Source organism: Pan troglodytes, chromosome 13, assembly GCF_028858775.2.
Source record: "Pan troglodytes isolate AG18354 chromosome 13, NHGRI_mPanTro3-v2.0_pri, whole genome shotgun sequence".
Classification (NCBI taxonomy): domain Eukaryota; kingdom Metazoa; phylum Chordata; class Mammalia; order Primates; family Hominidae; genus Pan; species Pan troglodytes.
Genome location: NC_072411.2, coordinates 71,870,126 through 71,882,290, shown reverse-complemented (window position 1 = coordinate 71,882,290; position 12,165 = coordinate 71,870,126). Strand labels below are relative to the sequence as shown.

The window sequence follows — 12,165 nt, the reverse complement described above, 5'->3', positions numbered from 1 at the left end:
CCCCGCTTCTGCCATGTGAGTATGCAAGAAGGCCTCACCAGACACACACACACACACACACATACACACACACACACACACACAAATGCCTTAATCTTGGACTTCCCAGCTTCCAGACTGGAATAAATAAATTTCTGTTCTAAATTACTCCGTCTGATGTAACAGCAGCACAAACAGACTAAGATGGATGGCAATTTATGTATTCTGCCATAAAGTGTTCCATTGAATGATTAAACTACAGTTCACTAATCTCATTGTTTCCATTTTTCCCTATTTCAGTGTTACAATGAGCATACTTGAACATGTATCTTTCTGCAACCTCCTCATATTTAATGTGATGCCAGTCAACATCTTAACAGAAGTTTTCCAGAGAACTTGACAAGCTCCTGAAATTCAAATGAAAACAGGAACCAAGAACAGCCAAAAACCCTTTTGAAGACTAATAATAAGGAAATCCTGCCATATCAAAATACATTTTAATGTTCTAATAAAGTAGTATGGTATTGTTACAAGAGACATATCAATACAATAGAGAACTTAGGACACACATAGGTTTGGTATGTGATAGAGGTGACATTATAGATCAATGGAGGAAAAAAATGTTCAATAAGTGAATCCTCATATTGAAAAAGATAAAATTAGATCTAATGATATGGTTTGGTTGTGTCCCCACCCAAAATCTCATCCTGAATTGTAATCCCCATAATCCCCACACGTCAAGGGTGGGATGAGGTGGAGGTAACTGGATGATGGGGATGGTTTGCCCTATGTTGTTCTCATGATAGTGAGTGAGTTCTCACGAGATGTAATGGTTTTATAAGCATCTGGCATTTCCCCTGCTCGCTTCTCCCCCTCCCCCCCGCTGCTCTGTGACTAGGTGCCTTCTACCATGATTCTACGTTTCCTAAGGCCTCCCCAGCCATGCTGAACTGTGAGTCAATTAAACCTCTTTCCTTTATAAATCACCCAGTCTCCAGCCGTTCTTTTTCCTTTTCTTTTTGAGACGGAGTTTTCCTCTTGTTGCCCAGGCTGGAGTGCAATGGCGTGATCGCGGCTCACCGCAACCTCTGCCTCCCAGGTTCAAGCAATTCTCTTGCCTCAGCCTCCCGAGAAGCTGAGATTACAGCCACACGCCACCACACCCGGCTAATTTTGTATTTTTAGTAGAGATGGGGTTTCTCCATGTTGGTCAGGCTGGTCTCGAACTCCCGACCTCAGGTGATTAACCTGCCTCGGCTTCCCAAAGTGCTGGGATTACAGGCGTGAGCCTCCAGGCCCGTTCAGGCAGTTCTTTATAGCAGTGCGAAAACAGACTAATACAGACCTCAATCTCATACTACATGTAAAAATAAATTCCAGATGGACAAAAGACCTAAGTGTACAATGAAAAACCTTAAATCTTTCAGTAGAAAACATATAAGCATTTTTTTAAACCAGGGTGAAGAAGATTTCTTTAACAAGATACAAATAATACAAACTGTAGAAGAAAAACTACATTTTTAATTTAAAATCGTTTACAACAAAATTATATATTTCAAGGTAAAAAGACAAGACACAAACTAGAAGATGAAATTAAGTATTTATACAACGAAGGATCAGCATCTAGAGTATGTACAGCATTCTTAAAACTCAGTAAAACAGAAAAACAAAACAGGCAAATAATATGAACCAGCAGTTCACCAAGAAAGAAGCCCAAATGGCCCCAAAACATATGAAGAGATGTTCAACTATACTAGTCAAGAAAATATAAATTTTAAAAAGATATTTGTATCCAACAGATTGGTAAAATATTATAAATTTATATATATAACACCAAGTATCTTTTGGTTTTTTTTTTTTAAGTTCTGAATTGCATGTGCAGGATGTACAGGTTACATAGGTAAATGGTTGCTGTGGTGGTTTGCTGCACCTATCAACTCATCAACTAGGTATGAAGCCCAGCATGCATTAGCTATTTTTTCTGATGCTCTCCCTTTCCCTGCCCCCGACCCAACAGGCCCCTGTGTGTGTTGTTCCCTTCCCGGTGTCCATGTGTTCTCATTAACACCAAGTTTCAATAAGCAGAAAAACAAGACCTCAAATTCCTGGTGGGGCCAGGCGTGGTAGCCCATGCCTGTAATTCCAGCACTCTGGGAGGCTGAGGCGGGAAGATCACCTGAGGTCAGGAGTTCGAGACCAGCCTGGCCAATATGGTGAAACCCCCATCTCTACTAAAAATATGAAAATTAGCTAGGCATGGTGGCGGCCGCCTGTAATCCCAGCTACTCAGGCGGCTGAGGCAGGAGAATTGCTTGAACCCAGGAGGCGGAGGTTGTGCAGTGAGCCGAGATCGCACCATTGCACTCCAGCCTGAGTCTGATGGGGACAGAGCGAGTTTCCATCTCAAAAAAAAATAGAGAGAGAGAGAGAGAGAGAGAGAGAGACAGTGCACACAGGAATTTCAGGAAAATGGTAACGTCTGGAGAGGAAAAGAGAAAGGGAGAGGTGGGTTGACCTTTCTTTGGTTTTTTGACTAAAAGCAACTCTAGAGCAAACATGGCAAAAAGTTAATATCTATTCATCTCAATGGTAAGTACAAAGGTATCTGTTATACTACTTTTGTACTTTTCTGTAAATTCAAATTGTTTCATAATTGAAAATAGTTTTAACTGAGTTTTATAACGATTAAAAAATTAGGCCACGCACGGTGGCTCACGCCTGTAATCTCAGCACTTAAGGAGGCCAAGGCAGGTGGATTGCCTGAGGTCAGGAGTTCCAGACCAGCCTGACCAATATGGTGAAACCCCACCTCTACTACAAATACAAAAATTAGCTGGGCATGGTGGCATGCACCTGTAGTCCCTGCTACTAGGGAGGCTGAGACAGGAGAACCGCTTGAACTCAGGAGGCAGAGGTTGCAGTGAGCCGAGATCATGCAACTGCACTCCAGCCTGGCAACAGAGTGAGACTCCATATCAAAACAAACAAACAAACAAAATATGAATATTTTAGGTGTAGTACTGGTATTGTGGTTTTGGGGGAGTTGTTTGTTTTTTGCTTTCTTTTCAAGAGATGAGGTCACTTCATGTTGCTGAGGCTGGAGTGCAGTGACTATTCCCAGGTGTGATCATAATCCACTGCAGCCTCTTACTCCCAGCCTCAAGCAATACTCCCATCTCAGCCTCGGGAGTAGCTGGGACTACAGGTGCGAGCCACCATGCCTGACATTATTTTTTAATTGTGGTAAAATATAAATAACATAAAATTTACCATTTAAAACCATCTTAAGTGTACAGTTTAGTGGCATTAAGTACATTCACATTGTTTTGCAACCATCACAACCATCGATCTCAAGGACTTTTTCATCTTACCAAACTGAAACTCTGTACCTGTTAAAAAAATAACTCCCCAATCTCCCCTTCCCTTGGCCTCTGATAATCACTATTCTACTTTCTGTCTGTATGAATTTGACTATTCCGGGCACTTCATATAGACAGAAGCATACAAGCATTTGTTCTTTTGTGCTGGGCCTATTTCATTTGGCATAAGGTCTTCAAGGTTTATCTACATTGTAACATTCTAATGTGTCAGAATTTTATTACTTTTTAAGGTTAAATATTCCATTGTACGTATATTCCACATATTGCTTATCCATTCATCTGCTGATGGACATTTGAGTTATGTTTTAGAGTTCACATCTCTTTACTGAGATGCATACTCAAATATTTTTAAATTAAATTATAAGGTATCTGATATTTGCTTCAAAATAGTCCTGGCTGGGACGAAAAAGCTGTGGGACAGGGAGATAACAGATGAAATGGGATATAACTTTTCACTTATGAGAGCAGCAAAGATCAGAAACACTGATACCACCATATATACTGCCAGAATATGGGGAAACAAATTGTTTCATACATTGTTGGCAGGAATGCAAATTAATTTCTTTGGAGGGTTCTATCAAAGTTGAATTTGCAAATTTCCTTCAACCAAGATATAACTTCTAGGAATGTATCCTCATACATAAGCTCACACACATATGAAGAAGTGTATACAAGAATACTGACTGCAACAATGTTTACAACAGCCCAAGTCTGGAAACAATTTAAATGTCTATCAGTAGGGACTGACCGCAAAAATCATAGTACATTACAAAAACATGGAAATACAATGAAATACTATTTAACTTTAAAAATGAAGCAGTTCTACTTTTGAGATAGTATCCATAAATATGTTAAGGTGAAAAAAGCAAGCTACTGAAGAGTAACACTATTCAACCAGACATTCACGTGGTTCAATTTCTGGCTACCACAGATCAGAAAACCTAAAAACCTCCCACAACACAGGCCAGGCACCACACTGTGGCTCACGCCTATAATCCCAGCTCTTTGGGAGGCTGAGGCAGGTAGACTGCTTGAAGCCAGGAGTTCAAGACCAGCCTGGCCAACATGGTGAAATACCATCTCTACAAAAAATACAAAAAGAAATTTAGCTGTGTGTGGTGGTGTGTGCCTACAGTCACAGCTACTTGGGAGGGTGAGGTGGGAGATCACTTGAGCCTGGGAGGTAGAGGCTGCAGTGAGCTGTGATATCACACCACTGCACTCCAGCCTGGGAGACACTGCGAGAACCTGTCACTAAAAAAAAAAAAAATCTAGAAATGCTGGATAAATTATAACTAATCTCTTTTAAACACATAAGTAAGCTTAAAAGAAAAGGAAATTTCTTACTGAGGGGTAGGATGGAGAAAGGCACCTTTACTTTTTACTTTATCCACTTATTTTTATGTTATAATCAATGTGTATTACTTCTGAAATTAAAAAAAGAATGAAAGCACTCTGAAAAAAGCTGCTATGGATTTAATAATCAATGCCACCTCATGAGTAACTAAAGCAATGTAATCTTACAGCAACTTTTTGGGTATAGCAGCCACTTTTTTATCCAATTTAATTCAAAATTACTGACACCTCCTAAGTACAAGAGACTTAGTAGGTGCTGGCCTCTGGCTAATAGCAAAATGTGGTCCTTATCTTTTAAGGAGCTTAGAATATGTGAGGAAGAACAAGCAAGGAGACAAAAATATCTGTAATATAGGACAGAACATGAAACTCCTCATTCTCTGCACCAAAATTTGAGAACTAAATGTTTAAAATCCCAGTTTCCAGTTAGTATCCCATCAGAGCCCAAAACCAGCTAGTCAGACATTACAGTTGACCCTTGAACAACACTAGTTTGAACTACAAGGGTCCACTTATACAAGGATTTTTTTAACTAAACATGGATCAAAAATACAGAATTCATGGGATCTGACACTCACATACATGAAGGGCAGACTTTTCATATAAGCAGCATTTCAGTATACCCTGAAGAGTGGGTGGGAGGTGGGTATTCTGGAACCAGTCTCCTATGTATACCATATACTGAGGAACGAGCGTATTTTAGACTTTCCATTACAGCTTATTTTGTTTTGTTTCATTTTGTTTTGAGTTCATCCACCCATAAAGCGTTTTTTTTTTCCAGATGGAGTTTCACTCTTGTTGCCCAGGCTGGAGTGCGATGGCATGATCTTGGCTCACTGTAACCTCCGCCTCCTGGGTTCAAGCGATTCTCCTGTCTCAGCCTCCAGAGTAGCTGGGATTACAGGCATGCGCCATCATGCCCAGATAATTTTGTATTTTTAGTAGAGATGGGGTTTCTCCATGTGGTCAGGCTGATCTTGAACTCCCGACTTAAGGTGATCCGCCTGCCTCAGTCTCCCAAAGTGCTGGGATTACAGGTGTGAGCCACCACGCCCGGCCCCCATAAAGCATTTCTGACAATGACTGCACTTACTCACTAGTGGCAAAACTGTAGTTATACATACAGTTTTTTTGTTTTTTTTCCTGAGACAGAGTCACGCTCTGTCGCCCAGGCTGGAGTGCAGTGGCGGGATCTCACTCCAAGCTCACTCCAAGCTCACTCCAAGCTCCGCCTCCCGGGTTCACGCCATTCTCCCGCCTCAGCCTCCCGAGTAGCTGGGACTACAGGCACCCACCACCACGCCTGACTAATTTTTTGTATTTTTAGTAGAGACGGGGTTTCACCATGTTAGCCAGGATGATCTCAATCTCCTGACTTCGTGATCTGCCCACCTCGGCCTCCCAAAGTGCTGGGATTGCAGGCGTGAGCCACCGCGCCCAGCCACATACAGTTATTAGCACACAATTTCCATAGCCTTTGTGATTTCATCCCACAAATGAATCCTCAATTGTTTTCTTCCTTTGGTTTGTATATCTGCTAATACTGCCACATTGATTATATCAATACTACTCAGTCAAAAATAACTAAATCCTCCCCACAGTTCTATAATTGCTAATTTGAAAATTAAATATAAATACAGCTGTGATAGATTCAAGATTCTTCTCCATCTCCAATCAAGAACATCCTACAGGCAACAGTCAGACACTGGTGAAAAGGATTATGGCACAGAAAGATTTATTCTCACTTACTAAGAGCACAAATACAGCTGAAAAAAAGGAATCCTTCCTCTAAAAGTGACTAAACCATGAAATTTACAAACTTATGGCAGTTAGAATAAAAACCCCAAAATCAACACACATTCAATCTTTGGCAATCTAAAGGGGTTTTTAAAATATCAAAAACTTAGAAAAGTTCAAACATTCTGTTCATGCCAGTGTAGTCCACCTTTGCCCATGAGAACACTGTTATAAGCTGTTGATGATTTCCAGTTCTAAAAAGGTTCCAGAGGCAGTCTTTTAGGTTGCAGAGCTGGTCAACATCACCTATTTCTCTTGAGGCAGTAAATTAGCTGTATAGCCCAGGAAAATTACTCTACCCAATCCAAGCAGTTAGGAAAAATTCAGAGTAATCACATGGCCACAATACTGTTTATTGTTCAATCTTGCCCTTTATGAAACTGGACATGGCAACTGCTGACACATACAGGCAATAGCTCTGGTTTCAGACAAAGATAATAATAAATCTTTAAATATTATGTATCCGGCCGGGTGTGGTGGCTCATGCCTGTAATCCCAGCACTTTGGGAGGCCGAGGCGGGTGGATCACCTAAGGTCAGGAGTTCAAGACCAGCCTGACCAACATGGAGAAACCCTGTCTTTACTAAAAAAACAAGAAAAAAAAAAAATTAGCCGGGTGTGGTGGGGCATCCCTGTAATCCCAGCTATTTGGAAGGCTGAGGTAGAGAATCACTTGAACCCGGGAGGCAGAGGTTGCGGTGAGCCAAGATCGTGCCACTGCACTCCAGCCTGGGCAACAAGAGCAAAACTCTCTCTCTCAAAAAAAAAAAAAAAAAAAAAATATATATATATATATATATATATATATATATATATATATATATATATAAAATGTACCAACTCATAGAGGGTTGCCAGACTGGGAAAATAATACTTACCTATGAGACACCAGTAAAAGCAAATACCATGAGGTTAGGATGTTGACTGTCTATAGCCTGGATGCCCTAAAACTGTATGAATACCTTCAAAGAAACTCACTGACATATTTCTGGTAGAACACTGAAGCATCACAAGCGATCAGACTTGCATCTCATCCACGACAACCTGATAATTACCAGTGTATTCCAAAAGTCAGGAAAGAATCAGTGTTATTTCCTACCTTCAGGTTCTCTGGAGGCTTTCCTAAATGCTAAACCAGTCCAAGAAGTAAAAATGTCTAAATATCAGTAAAGGATTGCTCCAACTCCTGTTTTGATGTGCCTCTTTAAAACAAAACAAACAAAAAAAGTTTAAAAAGAAAGAAACAAAGGCCCAAATAAGAATAGCATATTAAGGAAAAAAAAAAGATAAAACATAGAATTGAAAAGAAAAACCAGTAAGAATGCTATTTAGTAGGGGCAGTAAAGAGAAATGGTTGATTAGTCTGGCTCCGGAGCCCTGGAGCCAGCATGCCTAGCTTACTGCCTGTGTGATCTTGAGCAAGTTTTTTAACTCTGCCCTACTTTCCTCTTCTGTACAATGAGAATAATAAAAGTAACAATCTCAGAGTCAAAGAATAAATAAGTTAAATCACATAAAACAGCTAGAATTTGGCCACTTTTAACTAAATAGATAAAAGTCCAAAATTTTACTACTACTCTGTTGATGAGGCTGTTGGAAAACAGGCAGTCTCACAGAGTAATTAGTACTAAGCCTTAGGGAGGGCAATTTGGAAATCACACTTTTGAGAATTTATCCCACTGACTCTCTTGACCAGGTGGGGAAAAGACAGATACACCACGTTTTTAATTTTATACTGGAAAGCCAAATGCCCATGAAGAGACATTAAATCAAGAATGGCAAATTCACACACACAAAAAATAAAAATAAAAATAAAAAAAGAAATTAAAGAATGGCAAATTGAAAACACGGAACACTATGCAGCAGTTTTTTTAAAAAAATAGAATGACGACACTGATTTTTTAATAGGAAAAATACATCTAAGATAACCAAAAAATGCAAGATGTAGAACAGTGGAAAGTATGTAACCCTTTGCATAAAAAGAGACTGAAAAACTAGGAAACATCTTTGCTTGTTCTGCACCAAGAGAAACTAAGCGGGAAGGAACTGGACAGATAGAAGACTAGATGTGAGAAAAACTTCCGTGTGTGTGTGTGTGTGTGTGTATTTTTTAGCTATATATTTTACCTATTCAAATATTAAATTTTAAAAAGTACTTTTAAAGTATCAGAAATACAGTTCAAGAACTCAAATGTTGGCCGGGCGCGGTGGCTCACGCCTGTAATCCCAGCACTTGGGAGGCCGAGGCGGGCGGGTCACCTGAGGTCGGGAGTTCGGGACTAGCCTGACCGACAGGGAGAAACCCTGTCTCTACTAAAAAAATACAAAATTAGCCAGGCGTGGTGGTGCATGACTGTAATCCCAGCTACTTGGGAGGCTGAGGCAGGAGAATCGCTTGAACCCAGGGGGCGGAGGTTTCAGTGAGCCGAGGTCGCGCCATTGCACTCCAGTTTGGGCAACAAGAGCGAAACTCCGTCTCAAAAAAAAAAAAAAAAAACACACCTCAAATGTTAGCTGCAATTATGTTGTTATTATTATTAGGAAATTCAAAATACCTCCTTTCTGAAGACTTTTTCTTACTCCCTCTGCACAGAAACCTCATCTCCCTCCTCTAGCTACCAAGTTATTGTTTAAGGAATTTATTACTTTCTACTCCAGTGCAAGTAGAGTAAGGGGTTGGTCAATGTTTCATTCATTTTTAATATCCAAGAAGCCTTGCTTGCGCGTAGTAGGTACAAACATTTTGGAGTAACAGTAACCTTACAAGTACTCCGAAGAAAAAGGTGACCATTTATAAAAAGATTGTACTCTGTCATTAATCCTAAGACCTGAAAATTGAAGAAGTTTAATAACTGATAGCAACTTGTAGTTGCTAATATTCTTTCAACTACTGCCCATCCAAAATCGCCCCTTTCACTTTTTCCTTTTTTCTCAGACTGTCCCTGACATTGACATCATGTTCCAAGCCACGACCCTACATGTACCAACTCTCTGTAACTCACTGCAAACTCTGAAATGTCTTTTCTCATAAGTCCCAACATCTGATGCATCGCTTCTGTCAAAAGGGCATTTGTTGTCTCCTTTTAGACAGAGGTTCACGTATCAGTGAGTGAACAAAGTGCCCTTAACTGGAGAAGACCTAACACTTGATTCCTGGTTCGCTCAGTATTTTGTTTGTTCTCCTGGTATGGAGGGTATTCTGTAACTGACTGCTCAGTAGCCCAATTCTAAATGTCATTCCAGCATACCAAATACTCCACTGACAGCTCAACAGTCACTTTTCATGCAGGCCCCTCCCCTTCCCTCCTCCCTCAACCCTCAAGAGCTCCTTCTCTCACAGTGACAGACACACTGGCAGTTCAGAAGACCTTTTCCTCAAGCGTCCTTCCCTGCACGTACAAGACCACCTCCCCAGCTCTCATCATCCCGCGAGCCAATACGGTCCCCAATAACATCCCCTCCCAGCCAATCCAAATCACAACCTAAGTCTCTTCCCAAGAACCAGGCTTTACAGCCTTTCCCAACAAGTACACACTTGACAGCTCGACACGAGCTTCTCCAAAAATCATTTCCCCTCACTCCCCTCCTACCCCATACACTGGCTCTTTTCTCGCTATCATTTACCCACCCTGGTTTCCCCAAAATTCACAGCCCGGTTTCCTAAACATGCTCTCCGCTCTCCTCTCCCCTCTTTCTCCTCCCCACCCCCTTTCCACCGCTGACAGCTCAGTCACCTCCATCCCCCCGTGGCTGCACCCTCCCCCGCACCCTCCCCTTGACAGCTCAGAGTGGGCTCCCAGTGCTCCGCTCCAGGCCCTCCCGCGACGTCCCCGGCCCAGGGTCGCCTCGCCCGCGGGGAGGGCTCCACTCACCCGCTCTCCCGCATCACGTTGCTGTCCCCGCAGTCGCAGGCGCCCCCGGCCTGGCTGCGGAACATGTTGAAGTCGTGTCCGGTGTGGTCGCCCTGGTGGAAGCACTCGGCGCACAGCGACATGCAGGGCGAGATGCCGCACGTCCGGCAGCGGTAGGCCACGAAGTTGGCTGTCCAGACCAGGCCGCAGAGCGCCGCGGGATCGTAGGCCCGCACCGCCGCGCAGAACTCGTCGTAGCCGCCGCCGCCCGCCAGAAGGCACTTACACCACTCCAGGGCCTCCTCCTCGGCCGCCCCCGGACCGCCCCCGCCTCCGGCCGCCGCCGCGTCCTCGCCGCCAGCAGCCGCGGCCAGCGGCCGCTCGGCGCTCAGCACCCGCTCCAGCAGCGCCTGCAGCTCCTCAGCACCTGCGCGGTTGTCCGGCCGGCTGAGGGCCGCCTTGAGGTGCGCGGCGGTGGCCGCCTTGTCTAGGGCCAGCCCCGGCGCGGGCAGCTCGGGCTGTGACGGCTGCTGGCCCCCGACGGCCGCCGCGGCCGCCGCCGCCATGATGAGAGCTCAGAATTTGGAGAGTCCAGGGCCAGCGGCTCCTCCAGGGAGAGTGAGGGAATAGACTGCTGCGATTGCTCGGCCCGCCCAACTCTCGCGATACCCGGAGCGTCCGCGCTCCTCCGCCCGCAGCCCCGCCCCTACACACGCCCCCTCGGGCTGCAGAGCCTTCCTCCCGCCCCTCTCTCCTGGGCGCCTCTGGACCAAGCTAGGCTCCTAACTTTCTAAGTTAAGAGCTACTGAAATAAAGGACTCACCTTATAGGAAATCTTTAATAAGGGCAATTATTTCTTTATTTGCATAGACTACAGGAATTATTCACATCATCTTTCAGATGTACTTTAGGCATCTGCATTTTGTCTGAGATGTACATTCCTACTGTTATCAAAGTCCAGCGGGCGATAGAATGAGACCCCAACTTAAGGAAAACAAAAACTGTAGGAAAAGCAATCCAAAGAAGAACAGAAGGCCAGGCGCGGTGGCTCACGCCTGTAATCCCAGCACTTTGGGAGGCCGAGGCAGGCGGATTACTTGAGGTGAGGAGTTTGAGATCAGCCTGGCTGACATGGTGAAACCCTGTCTCTACTAAAAATACAAAAATTAGCCGGGCATGGTGGCGCACGCCTGTAATCCCAGCTACTCGGGAGGCTGAGGCAGGAGAATCGCTTGAACCCAGGAGGCGGGGGTTGTAGTGAGCCGAGATCGCCCCACTGCACTCCAGCCTGGGTGACAAAGCGAGACTCCGTCTCTAAAAACAACAACAACAACAACAACAAAGAAGAACAGGGGTGTTTCCAATCCATAACCTTGTGTTTGAAATGAATGAAACATAATTAAAACAGGTTATTCCTGGTCTTCTACATTAGTTAAGTATGTCACGATCATCATATAACAGTGATAAGTTAAATTTGCTCAATAATTTTACGAATCACTAAATTATAAACTAAATAAAACTTTATGTATTAACTTTACATGCTAAAACTTTGTATGTTTTAACTCATTTGATTCTCATAACAGATAACTTTGAATTCTACTATTCCTAGAAGTAGCAGCCTCAGACACTTCTCTACTTCGTCATCGTCCATTCACTCTTTTTCTTCTTCCTTTAATAATGCAAAGAGGTGTCCATCCACAGGCTTAAACGCAATCCTGCAATCCTTTTACTTAACCACTGGATCCTGCCTTCTCAGGATCCCAACTCCATCCAATATCCTCTTGCATTTTTAACCCCTCTCT

The 12,165-nt window shown here is 43.3% G+C and overlaps 1 protein-coding gene across 8 annotated transcripts in view; it reads right to left on the bottom strand.

Annotated features, from left to right (window-relative positions):
• UBR3 (ubiquitin protein ligase E3 component n-recognin 3) overlaps positions 1-10,998 on the bottom strand; it is a 262,210-nt gene extending 251,212 nt beyond the window's left edge. For 5 of the 8 annotated variants that reach the window (XM_016950001.3, XM_016950003.3, XM_016950004.3 and 2 more), the window contains exon 1: positions 10,385-10,994. In XM_016950001.3, coding sequence (XP_016805490.2) covers positions 10,385-10,929 — 545 coding nt within the window. In that variant the 5' untranslated portion in view covers positions 10,930-10,994. Of the gene's footprint in view, positions 1-10,384 lie in introns of all 8 variants that reach the window. The other 3 variants (XR_010150127.1, XM_063791293.1, XM_016950002.4) reach the window with 2 other exon arrangements.
• Between the last annotated feature and the right edge of the window lie 1,167 nt (positions 10,999-12,165).